The 23,912-nt window shown below is 40.7% G+C and overlaps 2 protein-coding genes and 1 pseudogene across 2 annotated transcripts in view; 2 read left to right on the top strand and 1 right to left on the bottom strand.

Moving 5' to 3' along the window:
* The window catches only part of si:dkeyp-72e1.9 (syntaxin-binding protein 4), a 73,784-nt gene extending 61,487 nt beyond the window's left edge, over positions 1-12,297 (bottom strand). The window contains exon 1 of the mRNA XM_027285292.1: positions 12,213-12,297. The gene's annotated coding sequence lies outside the window, so the exon portion shown is untranslated. The remainder of the gene's footprint in view (positions 1-12,212) is intronic.
* Positions 4,685-4,852, top strand: LOC113747198 (uncharacterized; annotated as a pseudogene).
* ppl (periplakin) lies at positions 6,225-23,650 on the top strand. Its single transcript, XM_019268251.2, has 22 exons — positions 6,225-6,528; positions 10,913-11,012; positions 12,241-12,395; positions 12,534-12,654; positions 13,302-13,427; positions 13,801-13,842; positions 14,135-14,296; positions 14,404-14,511; positions 15,260-15,355; positions 15,460-15,582; positions 15,672-15,818; positions 16,409-16,560; positions 16,672-16,775; positions 17,849-18,006; positions 18,131-18,309; positions 18,471-18,609; positions 19,135-19,328; positions 19,446-19,596; positions 19,702-19,785; positions 19,869-19,985; positions 20,381-20,473; positions 20,560-23,650. The coding sequence occupies exons 1-22, from the start codon at positions 6,479-6,481 to the stop codon at positions 23,239-23,241; spliced, it is 5,283 nt and encodes a 1,760-aa protein (XP_019123796.2). The 5' UTR covers positions 6,225-6,478; the 3' UTR covers positions 23,242-23,650.
* Positions 23,651-23,912: the final 262 nt, after the last annotated feature.

The following is a 23,912-nucleotide window of genomic DNA, read 5'->3' as shown; positions in this document are numbered from 1 at the left end:
CGTATTATGGATAATAGTTGTCCCTACCATGTACATCCTAATCTTTAAATAAAAAAGGCGAGGGAGGTTAAGAGAAAGTTTTAGTGGATTGTGTTAAAACAAGTTAATTAATGAGTACTGTGGGTCTTTTTAACCTAACATCTGAATTATTAGTTTAATATTTGTGTCAAATGTTTTGGGAAATCCAAATAAAGTGAATTTATGAATAAATCAACCAAACTAGACAAATTTAGCTCTAGGCTGCATTTTGAGCTGCAGGTATGTATACAGGGAGGGATTGGTGCGATGTTAATGTTTAAGCAGAGAACACACTGTACCTTTTATTGATCTATCAAATCCATCTCTCTGTCTCTCTGTCTCTCTCTGTCTCTCTCTCTCTCTCTTTCTCTCTCTCTCTCACCCTCGCATCAGTAGAGGAATGCAGTGGGGATGGGGTTATTTGGGGGGCTGTCACCCCTGCAAGATAGCACTGTTAGCTGCAGATGACATGACATTAGATAAGGACAGCTTGGTAAAATACAGGCCTTCACAACACTCCTGTCCATTCATTAGGATTTGAGATAATTTCAGTTGGACTATGTGTGAAAACTGATATATTGACTCTTTGAACTACCACAGAATATCTTTGGGGGTGTTATCTATCTCCCGATTACTACACTACACCCTCATTACCAAATTAGAACCACATCCATGGATGAGGCAATGCATTTCTACCTGCACACGTAATCCACTTTGCAGATGTTATTGTCCTTCAGCTGGATAAGAGCACACAGTTGTCATTCCTCTGCCTGACTGTCGGCCAGATCATCTCATTGAGTTCTTATACATATTCATACTCACATCTATTAGGCAAATTTGTTGCATCACTCTTCAGGCTCTGGGTTGGTTTATGGTAATGTAATTTATTTAGCATTTGTGGTCGTGTGTTGCAAGTAGATTTTGAAAACTTTGGAGGCTTATATATCTTATTGGGGTCAAAATAAATGAGGAGTAATGCCGATGTAAATGTATGCAGAGTATATGAAGTAATGAATGTGACACATCTGAAGGTGACCATGTTGTGATCATATCTAAGTGAGGCATAATTGAATCCATCCCACAAGTTAAAAGGTCATGTAACTACACCTCTCCCTTGTATCTCAAGCCGCTCATCTGAATGTGTGAACAATGAATTCCTGCAGCAGCCTGGTATCCTTCAAGAAGTTTCACTGGTCCATTGGATGTACTGTTGGTGAGCCCTCCCGGGTTACCAGTTTGAGACAGGTGACAATTATTCCACCCCACTATCAAACTCCTTTCTGCTGCTGGTGGACCTAATGGATAGCAGGTCATCTTCTCCCTGGGACTGCCCCTAGAGAGCTGCTGGAGGGGTTAAGAGGTGGGTCAAAATATGCCAAAAAAGTTAAAACCACTTCATTGTTTCCCCAGTCCATCTTAAAATAAATTAAAATATTTTAGGATGGACTGGGGAAACAATGAAGTACTAATGAGGCTTATAGAGGATTAGCTTCAAAATGTATAGCTGACCTGATCTAATTAATAAGTAATTAATAAAATAATGAACATAGATCCAACTCAAGAATCCAGCAGTGTAAAGGCTGTTGAATCAATTACAAATGTGAATTGATTATTTTAAAATGCCAGTAGTACAATCTCTCCTTAAAAACACCACACTAGACCCAGATGCTCGTAATCATTTCCATCCAAGAGAGAAAGAAAGAAGAAAATACTAATCTCTGTCATTTGAATTCAGTTGAGTTTTACAGCAGGTTATAGCACATAAACTGTACTTAGGGTTTTAAATGATATCAGCAGCTGACTGTGGTCAACACAATTTATATTAGTTGTATTTCTGTGTTGGATCTTTCAGCTTTTGACCATCAGTGTTGATCATAGTATTATAATTGAACTCCTTAAAATGGTAAATGGGGTGCATTTACATAGAATATTTCTAGTCTTCCAACCAGGTAGAGGGTTAGCTCTACAATATATAGCTGACCTCCTGACCTTCTATGACGTTGAATGCAAACTGAGATCCTCTGGTACATCATTCCTGGCTGTTAAACCTGTTTTGGAATGACCTGCTAAAGCAGATCATGGACGCTAACTCTATTATAGACTTTTATTAATTTTACTGTTTGTTTTATTATCCTTCATTGTAATTTATTATATTATGTTTGCTTATTGTCTGGTAATACAATAGGTATTTAAAAGTGCATTCGAAAGCTAAGGTACATAACATTGTAGAAAGTAGCTGGAGACACCAAGCTTTTGGGTATGCAACCGTAAAAATCCCACACCCTTCAGGCCTTCCTGATGCACAGGAGCTTTAAAGGCTTATCAGATGACAAAACACAGCACTACAGCCAGAAATACAGTTGTGTGCAGGTGGAAAACTTTCTTCATGAAGATGCGAGTTAGACGGTAGAAATACAGCTTTCATGTTAAAAGGTAATCTACCAGTTATGTGTGCTTGCTTGTATTTGATTGGCCAACACAGCAGCCAGCACGTTGCTAGATACTGGTTCTTCATTTCCACATACTTAATTTGCATATTGAGAATTCATGGGGAGGTAACATTAGATACAAACAGATTACAGGTTACAAACAGGTGGAGACGGGGTCCTGGAATATGACTTCACAGCTCAGAGCCATCTTTGGTGTAACTGCCAAATAAATCCAGTACCCGGTGCCCCACCTGTCCTGTGCTGTCCCCATGAACTGAGCTTCTCCGAACTCCCAAAACTCACTTTGAATAAGATTTCCCTCTGAAGTTGGACCACGTGAAGAATCTTTTTAATCATTAAAACTAGCTGTAATTCACTCACAACAAACATCCTCCTTTAACGCTTTAACACCTGCAGTACTATCCCCATTGGGCCTGTGAGAAAGGATTTAATGTTTGCAAGCCATGGAGAGGTATCATGGGAAAAGACAGAACTCAGCGTGATACTATTGATTTCATGGAACATGGAAACACACACTATTGTTTGGCTTGGCTTCGGTGTTCCGGCTCTTCCTTCCAGCTGATAACAACTTTTCCGTCCATGGTTGAGAGGTCATGGCCGTCAGCACAGATGTTGAATGACACTGCTTCCACCAGAGTGTCAGAAAGAATGTTTGAAGAACACGCCACTCTAGACAGTCCTTAGAAAACATGCAATTAGAAAGGCCACACTCAAACTTAAATATGTTCACACGGGACAGGTTTATATCTGGCACATGTTAAAAAAAAAAACAATGATCATGTTCAGACTGTCAGTAGCCCTCCAGCAAAAACAACATAAATGTGGGCATGTTGCTACAGGTACTAGTCAAAAGATTAAATACACATTGCTATTGTTGGTCTAAACCGCTGATATACTGTATATGCAAATGGACTAGACTCCACTATGGAGTAAATATATTCCCAAAGCTTGACAGAGAGGTTGAAGGTTTTGAAAATATTTCACAAATTATGGCAAACTTAAACTTGAAGTACTCAGTAAATTGCAGAGAAATAGTGATGCAGTAGTGGGCCAGAAGATTTGCTGTCCTTTCCTGCTACGATAAGACCACCAGTGTAACTTCTTAGTCACATCTTTTGTAAGATCTTTTCCTCCAAGAGTACTAACACAGAACAAATGTGGTGTCTGGCAAAAAAGAAGTAAGTCAGTGTTGTCTTACAATGTTGCTAAAGCGTTCCCACAGTAACAAACATGAAGCAGGGGTAGTGCTGTGCGGGTAACTTTGTGGGTAGCTGGCAACAATCAATTTATCTTTTTGACATTTGGGAGGTAAATATTATGCAGCTCAAGTTACAAAGTAATCGACCAGAAATGTGCACGTACATGTCTTTGATTGGCCAATGCAGTAGCTTGTCAGATGACATAATGTTTCACTGTGACAAGAAATTAGCAACTTCATTTTCTGCTGATGTGAGTCTAAAAACAACCAATGACTGCGATACAAGACAATTGCCCAGTTTGGTAAAGACAATGATATACAATCCAGAAAGGTTGATTTTTCTAATAGATACATGTTTTTAAAGCTTTATAGATCATAAAACACTGCACAGTAGTTTATAATATTAGTAAGGAAGAAGAAAGGTTCTTCCTGACTGCAGCAGGGAGAAAAGGCCGTTATTCGGGTGGTGGTCACATACAAGCAAGTGCAGGTGAGCGATCTGTCGAGGCAAAATGTGGGCATTGCAGTATGTGCTATATACATGCATTAGTTTGCAGGTAGTCTGTTTTAGTAGTCTGTCAACCACACACAGATTAACAATGCGTTGAAGCTTTAAATTTGCTTATGTTAAGCTACCAGAAGAACAGGTTTTATTATTATTATTTGATCACATAGAATGGAAGCAAATGGGAGGTGAATATTCACCAGTGTTGATTTTGCATATGTGTGAATGTGGAAATATGGGAAATATGGGTGTTTTTGGAGTTTGACCACTCTTTGCTGTCCCTGCTGCTTCATTTTTTACCATTACCTTTTTGATCTATTTGTTAGTGTATGTGTAAAGTCGCAGTTCCACATCAGCCTAGTCATCAGTAGTCTGCTCATGTGTATTCTAGTTAGATGTCTTTTCTTTCTCTCTCTATATTAGTAAGTGTCCTAGTTAATTGATTCCCAACCAGAGGTACTTGTATCCCAGGGAACACCTCACAGAGTAGGCCAAATAATTTGAAAAAAATAAATAAAAATGAATTAATGATTTGATTAAACAATACATCCTCACGATGATGAGTCGTGATGTTACCTTCTGAGCGTGAAGCAGACAGAGAATAATGATTCAGTTCATATGTTGTTTGTCAGTGATGATCATTCTGGGGAGTATTGAGGAAAGGAATTTGATCAGAGTGGTAGAAAAAAAGAAAACAACAACAAATAAACAAAAAACATACATACATACAATACAACCACATATTGAGTCATCCATAAAATTTTTTTTGCTTTTAGTGCAAGTGTGTGAAAACTAGGGAGCAAGCGTTTCACTAAAACGAATGATAAGTGGTTCAGACGTTCAGATTGGTTGCGGTTGTAGTAAGAATGGTGATATCTATTATAAGTATAATAAGTGCAGAAACTGGAAGGGAAGGGGCCGAGACTTTGGCATCAGAAGTGGTCTGGTTTGCATTTTTTCAGTATTGACCAAGATTTGAGCAGTTTCAGGCATTGCATACAGGTAAACAATACATGTGCAAACAAGTTGGAACACAGTTATCGGCATTCATGGACATCTGTTTTAGATATTAGCAGAAATGTGTTATTAATTGGGCTGCAGTGGCTTGGACATCAAAATCCTTCATCTGAACATTAAGTGACTTCACTGGAACCCCAGAAAGCCCATGAGACTCAACTGTCAACAGATCCAATTGGTTTCATGACTGCGAGAATGCAAATTAAACACTGAAAGTTCAAGTGTATGAAAATGCGGTAACATCCATGATTATATCAACATATTTAGATGATACTATATCATACATTGAACATAAATGATGGTGTTGATAATGATGCCTGTCCTAGTTCACCAGGAAATTTTGTGGAAAGTTGTGGTTTCATAGTGTGTGTGTGTCTGTCAGTGTAAGGTGTGTTACAGACAACATTCACATAGTAGTGGGACACTGTCGGGTCTGACTAGTTTAACCAGTGTAGTCCTCGCTGCCACACCCCCACAGCTACAAAGCAAGTCACCTGCCCACCCACCCACAGTGTATATGTAGATTTTTATTAATTTTTTGTAATACAAAGTCAGGAATATATTTTATATTTATAAGTATCAGGTATATCTAAACAAATTGCAAGGAAGCTTGGTATTGTCATTCATTATTTAAAGAGAAGGGGTGGGAGTTTATAAGTTATTCTTCTTCTCACTCCTTTTTAAATATGTATTTCTATGTTTGGATGTTTTGCCTTTACTTTTCTTTTTCTTTGCATATTCGAAATACACACACACACACACACACACACACACACACACACAATAATGTGCAACATACTGCAGTGACACCAGGCTAATGTTATATAACAGTTATTCTATATTTTTAAATGTGCTCATGTTTCTCAACAGCATGAGCTAATTTAATACTGTTTATTTGCATTAGGCGGTTAAGTGTTAGGTAGTGTGTGTGTGTGTGTGTGTGTGTGTGTGTGTGTGTGTGTGTGTCTGTGAATACCTGGGAAGGGCGGGGCTTGGCTCTGTGACCCCGCCTGTCCTGTGCTGGCTAACAGGTACACAGGGCTGGGTGTGAAAACTAAAAGTGAATGTAACAGGTAATGAGTCCAGTCAGTGCCGCTGGTACACGGTGTCTGTGGGAGTGGAGGCTCTGACATTGACGAGGCTGTGTGTGGAATCAGACACTGGGCGCATACACACCGGGAGCGAGCGGAGGACACACGCACACACTCACACAGTCACGCACAGCTGAGGTTCACCTGTCCCGCTGGGATTGTTTTCATATCGGAAGCCGCTGACAGGTGACCTGTCACCATGTTCAAGAAAAAGAGCAAAACCACCGCTATAACGACGCCGAAACCAACGTAAGTAGGAAACTTTATTTAACGCCGAGCTGTTTTGAAGCTTGTTGCTGCAGTATGTACCTGTAATAAAACATCTCAATGTGACCTTGCTTTGCTGTGAACTCACCTGTGTCACCTGTAGCCCACTAACTTTCTGTCAGTCTGTTTTCATCAGTGTCATTGAAGCAGCATGTTGTTAAACTTTTCTCATTGGTTCTGTACGAACTTCTGTCACTACCGTACTGGATAGAGTAATGTGGGAAAAGAAGATTTAAATATAATGCATTGATGCTAGATTAATTACATGCCCGCCGAATTAAGCATAATATCATATTTATTCACAAAACACATTTTTTTAAAAATGAACGTTGATTAATTTATCGTGCAGTCAGTGACATATAAATGTAGCCTTTTTTTAAATGGAGTCTGGTGTGAGAACAAGGCGTACCCGTGGAACACCTTGTTTAATACAAACTGCTAAAGGCTGACTATTTGCTCAGTGAAGCTGTGCTCTCTGGTGCGTGAAATAAGTTCATTTTTAATCCACGTATTGAATTTTTGGGATGTAATGTTCATACTATTAGAATGAACTGAGAGAGAGAGAGAGAGAGAGAGAGAGAGAGAGAGAGATGACATCAAACTATAAGTAAGATTGCATAAGGTGTGCTTTAACTCAAGCAAGTGATGGGTGTGGTTGATAGGCTGTGTAGTAAAGTTGCAGTAACTGGTTTGATAAGTATTTGGCTGTCCTCCTTTAAAGACAATGTGTGAGGAATTGCTTGCAGCCTCTCCCACAAGGTTCCTGCACCAAGCCCATTCCCTATTAGTCTTTTCACCGGGTTTGTGCAGCTAAGGTCACAACGTTTTCCACCCTATGTAGGATAAAGTGCATATGTTGAGTTGTTTAAAAAAAAAAACTTTCACTTTCCACCAAATGTTTCACCTCCACACAGCCCTCTTTCTGCAAGGAAGAATACCTTTAGAGCCAGGCAAGTTCATAATGCTCCTTGTCACTTAACAGATCTTATTAGGGGGTAAGGGGCCTCATAAATAACACCCATTTTGGTTGTCTGTTAACTCCCTGGGATTAAGTGCCTAAAGATCGACTAATCTGTTTCAAATAGTATTCCTCCATAGTAAGGCGTGTTCCTCCCACTGTCACACCTGCTATCGAGAGATAAGGAAGGATCTGTCAGTACTCTTTGTACTGTGTATCAATGCACTGATACACAGATTTACTTAAAGACACAAAGCAGTCAATACCAAACCATACCATTTATTGGCATTACTTCTATCGATCATTGGTTTCTACTTAATGATGATGCCACAGAGAAGATAATTCATTACTGTACTATGATAACCACCAACAGATAGTGTTGGAATCTTAATAATGCAGCTCCACCCTCTTCACTCTCTTCATGCTTCTTCCTATTCAAGTTTTAGTTGGTGTGCGTAAAAAAAAAAAAAATCTCTTGGCAGGCTTGTCTTTGTGAGCCAGGCTAATGACAGCTTCAAGTTGAAGCACGATATTCAAAAAACGTCCAGATCACGTACGCCTCAGAGCTGGGGATTAGTGCCCATCTTGAAATTCAAACAGTAAAAAAATAAAATGCTAGTTTGGACCTGTTATGAGGTTTTTAAACTTTAAATCTCTTTATAGAAAGTATAAGGCACTGTATGCTTTAAAGTATATTTCCTCTCCTTTTCTAGACATTGATGGATTACTGAACAGGGTTATAGGGCACAGGCTCAGGAGAAGTAGTTAGTGGCCTGTGATAAGGTGCAAAACAATCGCAAAGAAACACAAAAAGATTTCAAACCATGTGGCTGCATCATTTTAATCTGTAATTCTTGCTATTATGTAAGACGGGTGGAGGTCCCTTTTTAATGTCTGTTCCCAGGGGCCCGTTGTGTCGTAATATAGATGGAGAGCATGTAGCTGAGACAGAGCAGGGCAGGAGCAGTCCTCCACACCCTCCGTGACGGAGGGCTGGGGCTTTCTGGTTCTAATTTGACCCTCTCCCTGTGGAAACATCTGAGTTGTGTTTCTCAGACTAATGCTCCAGTGCCAGTTCCTTCCCAGAACCAACACAACCACACTCAAAACATTGAATTAGAACCAGTGAGTCTCCCTGGAAACATTGACAGGATGTTTGGAGAACACAGTTCATAGTTACAGCAGGTAGATTTATTGTAGCATTGTTTTCAGGCTCTTAAATAATAATTAAAAAGCAATATTCTGAGAATCAAGACAAATAGTTTCTAGTTATGTAATAAGGCACAGTCAGAGACTGTGAAATAGTCAAACAATCAAGGTAGGGCTAGTTTTCATCTGTTCTAGATCTTAGTGTTTTGGAAACTATGAATTTTCCCACACATGTTCTGTGCAGACCATTTAATCATGTCTTGCATTTAGCAACCAGCATTGAGTCTTGTAGTCGCAATCCAAATACATTTGATGTAGGCGACATGAAGTTTATAAAAGAGGAGCGTGCACTGTTGGTTTAAAGGTTTCAGTGAGAAAACTGCGTGTTTGCTATGATGAGCTAGTGTGTTATGATGGCAGTAACAGCCCCTCAGGGTGTTTTTCTATTCGGATGAATTTCGACAGTAAAACTACAGACTGCTTCTGCAGAACGCCACAGCACAAACCAGTTTAAACTTGCTCTGGGGTGGTTTCATTTCAAAACCAGCAGGGGCTTTGAAATGAAAGTCAGTGTCCAGTGAGATGTTACGTAACTTGTGCACAAATGGTGAATAGGTGCGGATGTGTATGTGCGTGTGTCTGTGTGTGCGAGGAGATGGATGCAGATCTACTCTCTTACCAGCTACTGCCAACTAGAGTCAACTTTTACTGGATTTTTGAAGCTAATATCATATCTTCTTAACACAACACATAATAATACTTAACTCCTAGATTTGCTTATTAAAAATTTGACACAGATGAACTGACTGGGATGTTTTACAGTGTATAAATAACCGTGTCAGCGCTCTCTGGTGGACAAGCTGTTAACAAAGGAGACACTGTCTCCAGATGACCTCAGACACATCTTTGGTATTTCTAGTTACTGGGTGGTTCCGGCATTGCTTGTAAATACTATACACATTTCATAGACTGTGAGTATAGCATTGAACTTGCACTTTGGCACGCTTACACTGATTGGACTAGGTGTGTCTGCTGCATGATAGCAGGCAAAAAACCTGCTGGGTTACTTTCCTTTGCTTGAGATGTGTGTTGAAAACCTGTCAGTGTCGTGACCTACCACTAAGTTGCTCACTTAGCTCAGAGAGCACAACGTGCACAGCGACAGTCATCAACATTTGTGATTGTTTCCTTTGACATGTGTGCATACATGTGTTATGTAATGTTATATATTCCAGTTCAAGTTCTGTTGTCACAGGTACAATCATGGTGAAATGTTATTGTTATTCCTGTAGCTACAAGTTATGTTCTTTTGCATCCAGTCATTCAGATCCAATTCTGGCATGTAATTTTCATGAAAAACACTGTGAGTCACCACCTCGGTATGAAGATCCCAGAGGAAATATACAAAATTCAAAAGAAGAAGAACAGAAGCAGTCATGCTATGACTCACAGAGTTATTAGTAGCTATAAAACTAGCTCATAAAACGTTTGTGCTGTATAATATGTCCAGGAGACATGGATAGTAAACAATACAGTCCTTTAACATCAGGTATCTGCCGATACCATATTCGATACACCTAAAACATCAAAATAATCACTGTAGCTCCCAAATCGGAAATACAAAAAATAAAATTACAAACTCAAATTATTGATCTGATGTGGATGACTAATTGGACGATGTGACTCCTGGATTTGACATGACATGATCAGCACGAGGGTAGATGAATCACTGTATTGGAGAGCCACAGAACCACCCAGACCAACTATGTTGTGTTGTTTTACAGAGCGATACTTCCTCCCTCACTAATCATCTTCAGCTGAGGACAGACACACAAACACAAACCAGGCGGCAGACAAGTTTCATCTTGTTGTCTGTCATCAGCTTAGTTACTGAATCAACATCAGTTATTATGAGCCGCTGCTGACGGCGATTTGTTGTGGTTGTTGACATCCACCACTATTGTAAGATAGAGTGTAGTGATTTTAACAAGATCTAGATCCATCTGCATTTTCGTAATGGATTCATCTGTGAGTGATTCTTTGATTAGTAAACACCAGAACCAGAAATTGTTTTGTATTTTTTCTTGATTGCTTGATCAGCAGATCAATTAATTGTAATTGTCTCAGCATTAATATCTAGTGCTTGACACTGTGACTTTAAAAGTTACAGCCTGTAACAATATTTCGAGGTTGGAAACAGTGACACTTGTGGACGTAACATACCGTATCTCAATTCACCTGTCTTTGTTTGTCTTCCAGTGCGCCGTCCACTGAACTGACTGCGCTGATCGAGAAGCTGCAGAAGAATGCCGATAAAGTTCAGAAGAACATCTTTGACGTTGAGCAGAACCTCAACAAGGTACGACCTGATGTCCAAAACAATGTCAATGCGTGAAAGGCCTCCAAGAAATACACAAATGCAAATTTGCCTTTTAACTTTTAACTTTAGGTGAAATACACTGAAGCTAGAATGAGCAAGAGGTGCAAGAGAAACTATGCTTTGCTTTATAGGATGATAAATAATCAGAGTTTAACTGTTGTTCAGAAGCTTCAACTACAGTGGTGTAGTGCATGGTATATGCAGATATTGAAACTTTTTGAGTGGATTGCGTGAGGAACAAGTTATGTTAGGTGACACTGTATAAATACTACTGATCCATTTTTGGGCGAGCTAAATATGCAAGAGTCTAACAGTCTAACACAGGGTGTTTGTCCTTTGCTGGACGAGCTGCTTTAAAAAAAGACTTGTGGCATAAATCAAGAGTATACCCACTTCTCCAGGCACAACTACACCACTGTTCAACTATGAGGCAAACTATAAATTGTGTATTTAGTAAGCCTGCACAAAAATTCTATATTCATACTTACCTTACAGCAGGCTGAGATTAAATCATTTCTAAAGGTTTGTGTTGGTTTTTGCAATTAGTTGTTGAGTGACTGGAATCAGCCAGTTTTCAGCTTGATTGGCCGCGACTGGCATTATTCAGTTTCATATATCCAACTCCGTGCCTGTAAAATGACTCTCATGCTGCACTGCATGGTTCATGTCATGAGCACAGCAACACAGAAACTAACTATTGTTACAGCTACGCAGTGAATATCTTATTAAATTTGCCAGTAACGACGAGTCTTCCACGCATTGCAGCTCACCTGCTGTTGTGAGAACAGGATGACTTTATAAAAGTAAACAGAGCAGACAGAGAGAGGGAGAGGGAGAGAGAGAGAGGGAACAGAAAGAGGTGTGACGGGGCAAGCTGGTGTGTGTGCAGAGACAGGTGTAAGTGTGTGGTGGGAAAGGAAAACTAACAGAGAAGTGAGCAAGGCGAGCAGATTAAAGTAGTTTGCGCGTAAACACTAAAATAAGGCTCAGTATTAAATGGGGTTAAATTGGAGAAATAAAAAAATAAAAATTAAAGGTCAAACTAAAAAATGTGCAAGAAAGAAGAGAAAGCTGAAGTAGCGGCAGTAGCGAAAAAGAAGGGAAGGAGGTAACTTCAGATGACACATTTACTTCACATTTATGTGTATGTTCTGCTTAAATGGTGGCCATCTTCCTTACCTTCAATGTTGTGTTTTTTTTTCTGCAGGATGTCAGTAAGATCAATGAGGGGAAGCAGCCGCTGTATCAGGAGGACACCAACAAGAGAATCCTCAACTCTCTGGAGCTGCTCAGTGGCCTGGATGAAGATGCCGTCAATGCCAAGCGCCTCCAGCATCCTCAGGCTGAGATGATAGAACAGGAGTGAGTAGTAATTTAAAGCTATTGGTCTTCTTCCAGTACTTTTTTAATACTGTGCTATGTGACAAATATCTAGTCATGCACAGTATGTTACCAAAAAAATGAAACATCACATATTGTCTTATGTGTGTGTGTTTTTAGCATGAAGCAGCTGCGCGACAGAGTGATGAAGCTGCGAGAGGATCATGACCATATCTACCACCTGAGCCGGACTGAGGGGAGGCCCAGCATCAACTGGGGCAACATAATGGACGAGAAACTGGTAGGAAGCTTATTTATACACTAACTACATCATTTCTTTTTTAGGTTCTTTTAGCTCATTGTTTTGGGTTTTCAGCCCACAAACTCTCCTCCAGCATTGTTTCCAGGCAGCTGTTTTTAGTGAAAAAACTCTGATATAGATATTGTGCACTACGAACCCAGCACTGTTGACAGACTAGCTGATGAACTTAATGAAGGATTTAGCAGCTAAATAGATTCAAACTTTTCTCAGGAGCTGGTGGAGACCATAACAGAGCTAAAGGGGAGTGAATATGGAAAATCAATTAGGTGGACACAAACATGACTGCAAAAATCAGGGCTAATGTTGCTTTGCGTATGCTGGACGCTGGTTGAATAGGCAACTTTCTGCTAACACAAGTTGTCAGAGGTTGTGTTTTCAACTTGCTCTGCTGCCCCCAAGTGGCTAAAAAAATTAGTAAAGTTACACAAACTAACTGGATCATAAAATAAAAAAAACATACAAAAACAAAAAATAAACAGTGAGAAAATAATGCTGATGAGGATAAGCGGTTACAGATAATTGATGGATGGATGGAAGGAATGTTTCCAGCAACAACGGCTTCACAGTCTAAACTGTCAACATGTTGTGGAGTGGACTAAAGTCTATTGTTGTCTCTCCTTGTCCAGGACAACCTGAACAACAAGGGCTTTGGCCAGGACCTGCCATCTGTGGAGAACGAGGTGGAGGAACACAACATCTTCCACAGTGAGGTGGAGGCTCTGGCTCCTCACATCAACTGTAGCGGAGACAAGGTACAAACCAGAAGTGACTGAATGACTGAATGACTAGTATTAATAATACAGAAAGTGCTTTAGTTCATTTAAATAATTGGTTGAATTAGATATTTAATGTTTCAGCTGTTTATGACAAATGACTAACTAAATAGCATTAGCAACGTATGAGTGTAACAAACACTAAACTCTTGAAACTAGTTGCTCTACTATATTATTTATATTAAAAATAAATGAACAATCTCTTATGACGATTAAAAGCGTGCACAATTTTAACATAACCCTCATTTTTAACAGTGGTGTGCGCTGAAATGTTCTCTCTTTGTAAGTTGTTCACATGATCCTGAACTTGTTTGTCTTGTTCTCACTCTCCCTGTTCTCCCTTTCTCTTCAGGACTATGTCAGTAGCCTCCAGATGAAATACAACAAACTGCTGGTAATAAACGCACACACACACGCACACTCTGTTTGTTTATGTATTATATATTGTCGTCGTGTATGCGTTCAAACAAACAGCATGAAAATACAGTGAGCAGCTGTTTTAGGAAATGACTTCTTCTGCTTCTCTTTCAAAATGAAACAATATGTAAGACTCACATCGACGGATTAGATTTGACTTATGCTGTTAAATATTGACATACTTTAATTTTGTTAGCTTCCAGGACATCCAAGCTGTCATGTGTAAATGTGCTAGTTGTAAGCTTTAAGGTTTTGTTTTTCTCTGTCAGGCCAGTTCCAGTGCTCGTCAGCGCAACCTGCTGAGCCTGCGGGACTACATGCAGCGCTGCACCAATGAGCTGTACTGGATGGACCAGCAGGCCGAGGAGAGGATCAACTATGACTGGAGTGACACCAATCTGGACTACCCTGCCCGCCAGAGGCAGTATGAGGTAGCGGAGAGGATGGACACACAAGCTGCTTATATAGAGTACAAAGATGGATGCTACCACACAAATATGATTCCCAGTTTAATCAGCACTCTTTCTCGCCCCAACAGAACTTCATCGGTAAATGTCTGGAGTCCAAGGAGGCCACCATCACCAAATTAAGCGACGACGGCGAGAAGCTGATTGCTGCTGAGCATCCAGGGAAGAACGTTATTGAGGTACAGGATCATGCATTCAGAGGGATGGGAGGGAAGACACGACGCAAAAAATAATTGTTATTGTAGCTTGGCCACTGATTTAGCTGCTCACCAACACGGTCTTACCTCGTGACTTTTACAGGTCATATTTCAGTCAATCCAAACAAACACTCAGGATACACATACTTTTAGATTCAGTGTGACTTGCACTTCCCCAGGACAGTCTAAAGTCCATTGTGACAGTAAACAAACATTAATAAACCTGCTTATTTTTATTCCAAAAAAGACATAACAATAATTGAATCGAGTAATTTTTTTTTTTCGTTGCAGTATTTAATTTAATTATTATTATTCAATTCTCAGAGTGTATAAACATGATACTTATATTCCTGGAACACTGCCTCAGACTCTTAAAACTCCTGGTCTAGGCCAAAAATAGATGAAGCTGTTTGCCGTTGTCCCCCCCGCAGAGTGGAACAGTCCCCTCTTAACATGCCTGCACAGCTGAAACCTTTAGCCTCAAAGACAATTTTTAACTTTTGGTTTTTAGACTTGCATATCCAACGTGTGTGTTTCCTGTATCTGTTTGCTTGTTCTTGCTAAGTTGATTTTTAATTTTGCTTTGACAGCACTTTACTAAACATCTTATTCGACAGTACTCATTCAGATTAAGATCTTATTTCCAAGAGACATCAGAATGCAAAATGTGCTTCAAATATGAATAATATAATGTTACAATCAAATACCTACGTACACTGTTGTTTGCCAGGCTCATATGGAGGCAGTCCACGCTGACTGGAAGGAGTACCTGAACCTGCTCATCTGTGAGGAAAACCACCTCAAACACATGGATGAGTACAACAAGGTTAGCACAGATAAGCACTCACAGAAATGTACACTTCATATAAAAAAAAACCACATTTAATCAACATGAAAAGCTCACAAGTGTCTGTGTGTCTGTCTGTGCAGTACCACAAGGAGGCTCGTGACACTCAGGACCTGCTGAAGCGTTTGGATACAGAGCTCAACCAGAAATACAACCCAGAGTTCAAAGATGTGTATCAGATGGAGGGTCTGATCAGGGAGATGGATGTGAGCATTCGTTTATATGAACATGAATACATCTCTACCACTGACTCCTTCTACAATACTGAAAAATATGTTTCCGTGTGTATGTGTAGGACCAAGCCAAGGCCATTGACCACTTTGATGAACGGGTCAAGGCTCTTCAGAACCGCAGCCTGCAAGTTTTGCCTCTGAAATACCGCCGGGAAACCCCCCAGAAGCTGCTGCCCATTGAGGCTCTGTGTGAATTTGACACAGACGAGGTATGCAGTGTGTTGCCGAAACCTAATATGATTAATTTGAGAGTTACTTGGCGTCTTTCTCTTCATTTAATTGTCTCTCTGTGCTGCATATTTTATTTCCATTTTGTTTCCACTTTTACTCCGTCACTAGCTATCAGTTCTCTAATCCCAGGATGACCCTGTTATCAGAGTACATGACTGAGCTCTCCCTTTCCTTTTGCCTGTAACTTAAGTGTTTTGTGGTACAATGTATTCAAATCCCTTCAGAAAAGAGCCCAGGCTGAAATCTGAGGATGTTATTTAAAACCACCGCAGAGCAGAACCCAGGGGCTCTGAAATCTGAAAAAAATAGCCTATGGAGCTCCTAATCTTAGGTGTTGCAAAGCTCTTCATGTGTACTTGTACACTTTTCAGTAAAATTAAAGCTAAAATTTTAATTGGCTTCTTATTATTCTTTAAAGTCTTAGCTGAATTATAACCTTACTTAATCTGTCAGCCAGGTGTAGATAAAAGCACTGGTGGTTGTAGTGTCTTGAATGTGATTGTTTTAGATTAATCTATATTTGTGGTCGAGTAGCAAATGACAGATTGTAATTATTGGATGTGTACAGGGGCAGGTTTTGCGCGGGGAAAGGTACACTCTGCTCCGGAACAATGGCACCAAATGGGACGCGAAGGATACAGCTGGACGTAAACTCACTGCCCCGGCTGTCTGCTTCATGATCCCCCCCACCGACCCAGAGGCAGTGGGCACCTCTGACAAGTGAGTGTGTGCCAACATGTATAAGCATGTGTCCTAAGACTACATACTGGATAACAACTTGCATTTTATTCCAGTGCAGTAATAGCATTATGTGGTTTTGTGCGCTTGCAGCCTGGCCAGCCAGCAGAAAGCCATCAAGCAGAAGATGGCAACCAGCAAGGGAGCTCTGATGAAACGCTTTGAGGAGCTGAAGAAGGAGAGTGGGACTGGCACAGGTACAGGACACATGTAATTATGCCGGGCAGCACATTTCAGGAAATTTGTCATGCCTTTACACTCACGTAACTTATATTATATGTGGCTGTAATTTGATCATATGCTATGAACTCATACAGCTTTGTTTCCTCAGGAACATGCCAAACTCTTTCATACTGTACTGATGAGTTAATATAGCAACACTGTGAATCATCAACCAGGCCTCATGCTAACTGTGTGGCTGTTTGTTTATGGCAGTTGTTATATATTATAGGAATATTATCTGATGAAGCACACCATTCATTGACAGGACCTTAATCTTGATCCGTCCTATAATGGGTCCCTGTGTCAAAATCTAGTTTGAGGACCTTCATCTGATACTGTGCTTATCTGGTGCATAGTCTTAAATTATTTTATGTGGGGCTGTGTAATAGTTCAGATTAATAATAGCTCAGTAGTTACATTTTGTGCCAGAGCAGCCAAGCAGGTTAATTTGTCCACAAGGCTATATTAATAAAATGCACACAGTGAAATGACTGTGTTACCAACCACACTGGTGGGCACTACCCCAGGTAGATGATGTCTTAAAATTCAACACAAGTGGTAGTTTAGCCAGCATGTGTTGAATCGGTCAGCATAAAAGAATAACGTTTGCAAAACTAAATGTTGGAGTTCTTTTCAAGTGACTATCCAAGAAAATTGTTCACTGGGTAAAACAATTACAACAAATTAGAATAGACAATAACAAGAAGCGTTGGCATTTATAGGATTGATTAGGATCTTGGATCATAGAACTTGGATTTTATTTTTATAGGTTGGGTCATGTTTTTTATTGGTATTGATAATATTGTACTAATAAAGTTAACTGCTGAGACCTGGAAACATTGCTTTAAAGAGACATAGCAAAAAAATGAATTCTGCCAATAAGAAAAACAAACCTTTTGGTTACTAGATGCCAGACCAGTATTTCATTGGAAATGTTAAAGTCCTGTAAGGCATGTTTTACTGCCTACCAGAGCTGTCACTCTATGCCACTCTGAAGAAAGTAGATGAAGACAAATAACAAAGCTCATCATGCTCTGTGTGACCTCAGACAAGCAGGAGCAGCAGTGCCGCCAGCTGATGGCCGGTCTGGATAAAGTCTACAGCGACCTAGACAAACAGGAAAAGGCCATTTATGCTCGAGTTCGCCCGCCGCTGGAGCAGAACAGACCTCTGCAGGACAGCGCTGACCGCCTGCAGGATTTGAGGGTAATAACTTCTGCTTCATTTTGTTGCTGAAATTAAATACTGTTTCACACAAACCCAGACAGCATAGAGAGAGAGAGAGAATTTCTGCATTTTACAACTCACTAACCCAGCTGTTTCCATTTAGGACATTGCTGCTGCTGTCAGTAGGATTGAACCAGAGAAGTCCACTAAAGTGCAGGAAGCAAAGAGCTTCTTGGTCTCAAACCCAAATTGTGCCAGTGCTTCTCAACTCTCCAGCAAGGTGGATGGAACCAACAAGAAGTACACCAAGATCGAGGACCTTCTTCAGGCCTCTCAGGACAAGTATGGGACTCTCAGTATCTTCTTGGTCTTATCTCTTCAGTGGTTGCTCTAAGAGCAATATTACTTGTGTTTCTAAATTGTTTTTAAAGTATTGACATACTTTTCTTAACTAATCTACTCAACTAATAACTTACACACGTAAACATTCACCTTTGTTATAGGGTGAAGAATGCCAACCAGCTGGAAACTTCCCTTCAAAATGCAAAGACTTCACTCTCCACCTATGAGAACAAGCTGGCCAGGGAAGAGGTTGCTCCATCGGACATCTCTTCACTTGAGAAAACACAGCGGGAGCTTGCAGTAAGATGGCTCTTTTATTCTTCGGCACCCATTACAAAGACATCTCACTCTGACTGAAAAAAGGCAATACTGGCAATTACTTAAAACAGAAGCAGAGTAAATACTGGGTGTGAGGGGTGTCTTTAGCTCAGTCGGTGCATCTGCCCCATGTACAAAGGCTCAGTCCTTGCGGCGGTGTCCCAGGGTTCAAATACGAACCCTGGGCTCTTTCCTGCATGTCACTCCACATTTCTCTCTCTCCACATTTCCTGTCACTCTTCAAGCTGTCTCTGTCAAACAAAAGTCAAAAAGGCCAAATATCTTAAATTTTAAATACTGGATGTAAACTAATATCGGGTGTATATTATTTTCCAATGGCTGCACCTGAGCAATACACTATATCAAGGTTTACAAAGATGGTGCAAACACAAAGTTTCTGCTTAAAGATTATGTTTTTGTTCTAACTATACTTTTATATATTGCTCGTAACTAGTCACACTATAGCCTGACATATTAGTGACAAAGTCCTCCTTGCTACCCTGGCAGGATATTGCATCAGACCTGAGGTCCAAGAGGGCACTTGTCACTGAGACAGAGCAGAACCTGCGTTTGGCCAAAGGCAGCTGTGAGAACATGGCCACCAAATTCCAAGAGCACTGCCCTGACATTGAGAGACAAGAAGCAGATGTCCAGAAGCTCAATAAACGCTTGAACAACCTCAACAGGCAGATTGACACCAGGTGAGAGAATTAGAACAAGAAGGGCCAAGTAGCCTACAGTAGTGTTCAATAATCACATAGACCATCACATAGACCAACACATAAAATATGTGAAATTATCTCTCTTGTGTGTTACAGGTCTCAAAGCTTGCAGAGAGCCAAGATGGCATACAAAAATTACAGCAATGATTATGACAATCTGAACAGCTGGTTGTCTCGCGTCCCAAACTACGAGCCGCATGAAACTGATGACACAAGACAAGTGGAGACCAAGCTCAAGAATCAGAGGGTAAGCGTGATGAACAGCAGGGCAGTTTATATTCTGCATATTGCTGGTGCAAAGGAATATTGTGCTACAAAAAAAAGCTGATACCAACTTTTCTGTTTTCTACAGAATTTACTCTCTGATATTGTAAGAAAGGAGTCTGACTTGAACAACATCTCCAAAAATGCCCAGCTTTACCAACAAGCTGTGAAAGTACGTGTTCTACATATATCTTTCATTTGCAGAAATACAGTAAGATAAAAGCATGTTAATTCTTAACTTACTTTTCGTTTTAGGACTACGAGAATGAAACTGAGAAGTTCAGATCTATCCTTGACCTTGAGGATGGACTTGTACCCCAGACATACAAGAGGAGCAGACTGGAATCACCTGCGCTAACTGTCAAGGGAGAGGTGAGGCACAACAATGACATGATATCCTGACTTTTAGTTCCTGGTGGGAATTAGGACCTTAGAAACCCTGCTTCCTACACACAATGTCTGACAAACACACACATATTTTAAACTCCACAGTCCTGGTTTGTAACAGAGATTTTATGGTAAAGGCTCAAGACAAAATCAAGATTACCCTGATGAGATCACCATGACATACAAGTTTATTCAAGAGCATGCAGTGGGTTTTGCATTACTAGATTTCTCCTTGTCATGCTTCTAAAAACAACTCAATTGAAACAATCTAAATCACATGCTGAATTTCAATGGCCATGCACCAAAGAAGTTGCTAACCACTGACGTAAGTTAAGGATTTACTTTGTACTTTCCATGACATGTTATTTCAATGTTTACAGGAAGCTGCTATTGAGGCTAAGTTTACTGAGGTGAACGCTGTGAACAAGCAAAGGCTACAGAATCTGGAGTTCGCCCAGAGTCTTCTCAACCAGGTGAAATATTTTCACATGATAGTAATAAAAATGATAACTAATTTAATTGAAAAACAACAATATTAATAAGTATTTCCCCTCTATAGCAACCTGAGATCGATATGATCCAGTGTGCAAATGTCAAGACAGTCCATGCTGCCCCTGGAGAAGAGCCTTGGAGAATCAGAAAGCAGCTAGAAGAAGAGGTCCAGAGGAGGGAGCAGCTAGAGAAAGAAATTGAGCTTATACAGACAGACATCTATACCCTTGAAGGACAGAAGCCTCAAGACACAATTGTCAAGAAGGAGCTGATCAAAAAGGTTCCTGACCCCCAACTCGATGAAGAAGTCCATAAAGTCCAGCAAAAACTCTCAGAGGAGCGCCGCTCTACTCATGTCCTGGAGAATGACCTTGAAGTATTGAAGTTGAAGCTGCGTGGCCTTGAAACAGAGGTCAAAGAAGGGGCACAGCAATACACAGTGAAGGAGGTCCTGCGTATAGAAAGAGACCGTGGTCAGGAGGAGGAGGTACGCAAGCTTCGGGAGGAGCTGGATGAGCTAAGAAGGCTTAAATTGCTAAAAGACAATGAGCTGATTCAGATACAAAAGCAGGTGACACTCCTGGCAGAAGAGAAGAACAAGGAGCAGGAGGTGATCACTGAAGAGGAGGTGATCAAAGTCCAGAATGATCCCCAGCTTGAGACAGAGTACCGGGTGCTCCTTGACAGGAAGCAGAAGGAAATGGATGGAAGGAAACAGCTGGAAGATGAACTCTTGTTTCTTCAGGAGAAGCTCAAAAGGCTGGAGAAGGAGAAAGCAATGGCAGAGGAAAAGATTTCCATAAAGGAAGTGCTGAAAGTAGAGAAAGATGTTGCATTTGAAAGGGAGGTAGAAAATCTCAGGAGGCAGTATGAAGATGAGAAGACCAAACGAAGATCATCACAGCGAGAAAAGGCTGACCTCCAGAGGAAAATTTCCAACCTAGAGGAGGAGAAATCCAAAGTTATTATTCAGGAGAAGGTGCGGGAGATTGTCCGTCCAGACCCCAAGGCTGAGAATGAGGTTGCCAATCTCCGACTTGAACTTGTAGAACACCAAAGGCGTTATAAAGATTCAGAGCTCCAGCTTAGGTCCCTGCAGGATGAGCTGACCATGCTGAGAAACAGAGGCCCTCAAATTGAGGTGAAAGAGATCATCAAAGAAGTCATCAAATACAAGACAGATCCACAGACTGAAAGAGAACTGGAGAGACTCCGCAATGAAATTGTAGATAAAACCCACCAAACTGAGAAATCTGAGATGGAAATCCGTCAACTTCGTGATGAAATTCAAAGATGGAGAGACACCAAACCCCAGGTGCAGACTAAAGAGGTAGTCAATGAAGTGCTGCAATACAGAGAAGACCCCAAGACCAAGGAAGAAATTGAGACTCTCAAAAGGAAACTGGCTGATGAACAGAAGAAACGCCTTGACCTTGAGAGAGACCGGTCAGCCCAAGAAGAGAAGATCAGACTAAGGAAAATGGATCTTTCTCAGGTCCGTGAGAAGATTGTTCAGCAAGAAGTGGTCAAGATGGAGGAAGATCCTCTCCTCAGGTCAGAGTGTGACACATTTGTACTGAACATCGGCAATGAGCAGAAACAAAAGGAGAGCCTGAAAACAGAGCTCTACCAACTGCAGAGGCAAAAGAATGATCTGGATCTGCAACTGGAAGAACTGGAGCGTGAGCGCAGGGCAAGGCGTGATGCCGAATTGGAGATCCAAAGGCTTAGGGTCAGACTCCATGAGCTTGAGCTCCGAGACAAAGAAAATCGCGAGAAGGTGACTGTCAAACAGAAGGTAGTCCTGCAGCAGGATCCCCAACAGGAGAAGGAACACTCTATCCTCAGGCTGCAGCTTGATGAAGAGAAACACAAACGCACTCTGCTCGAGAAAGAATTGAATGCTCTCATCCAGCAGCAGATCGCCCTAGAGAAGGTGGACGTGAAGGAAAGAGTTGTCCGCACTGAAAAGGTCCAAGTTGAGAGGGACCCAGAGGCCGAGATTGAGATTGAGAACCTAAGGAGGACTCTGGAAGAGGAGAAAAGGAGAAGGCGAGAACTTGACACAGAGTTCTCGACTCTCACTTCCAGGCTATCTGAGATGGAATTCACTAAGACCAAGTCTTCTAAAGAGCTTGACTACATCCGTGATGAAAGTAGCAGACTGCAGCAAGAAAACCATAGGCTGCAGAATGAGATCCGCAAGCTTCGGTCCGAGATTGACATCACCAGCAAAGAGACTCGGCTCATCACTGAATCCGCACCAAGGGAGGATGGAAAGAACCTGGAGTTGAGGCTTGACTCTCTCCAGAGGGAACTAGCAGACCTCAGAGGTGTAACCACGCAGAAGGATCTAGAGATCGAGAAGCTTCAAAAGGGCCTGACAGCTGTGAGGGCAAAGAAGGAACAGAGGGAGAGCCATCTTCGTCGGTCTATCGTGGTCATCGACCCAGATACAGGCAAAGAGATGCGACCTGAGGAGGCCTACAAACTAGGGCTGATCGACTGGAAGATGTTCGTCAACCTGCAGAGCCAGGAGTGTGACTGGGAGGAAATCACGGTAAAGGACCCCAGTGGTGAATCTTCGGTTCTTCATGACAGAAAATCAGGCAAAAAGTTCTCCATTGAAGAGGCATTGCGTCTTGGGCACATCACTAATCGTCAGCTTCAGCAGTACCACAACAAAGAAATCTCCATTCAAGAGTTTGGTGTAATGGTGTCGGGCAAAAACAAGAATGAAACATACTAAAAATGTGCATTTTTTATTTGATGCTACAAGATTTCCTCTGTTTCATCTTGTTAATTAAAAATACTGTACTTCTATTCTGACTTCAATACTATGGTGACTGCATCCATGATTCCTAAATGCACTGTGTATTTATTTGCTTCTGCATATTCAATTTTGTGGTACTGGATATATGGATATATATTACTATTGTTACACCCAACTGCATAACATTTTATGTGGAAGGAAAAGTTTGCTCAGCTGTGCTTTCATTTCTTACACTGGGTACTAGGGTAGAGAACATATCTTTCATTTGATAATGCCATGGAAATTCACATGGGTACTAAATGTTTCATTTATTTGTGGGGTTTTCCCAGGTTTATCTCATTTGTGCTCTGTAAGCTTAAATAAACGTCAAATCAAACTGGAAAAATTGTATGTTTTTTGTATTTCCTCTAATCACAGTCAGACATATTATTGCTGAGAAGAATTTCATTCTGTATACGATATCTTGATGATGGACATCCAGTGCAAAGCATTAAATATATAAGTATGATATGTTGATAAAATACTAAGTGATGTTCCTGCACCTGTAGAGCTGGTGTAGACTCATTTGCATGGAATGCTAATAACAACAACAACAATAATAATAATAATAAGAAGAAGAAATTTTACACTGCTTTACCAAATGACAA

The sequence above is a fragment of the Larimichthys crocea genome, chromosome XII, assembly GCF_000972845.2.
Source record: "Larimichthys crocea isolate SSNF chromosome XII, L_crocea_2.0, whole genome shotgun sequence".
NCBI classification, from domain to species: Eukaryota; Metazoa; Chordata; class Actinopteri; family Sciaenidae; genus Larimichthys; species Larimichthys crocea.
Note: the sequence above shows the minus strand (reverse complement) of the source record. Positions and strands in the feature narration are given on the sequence as shown.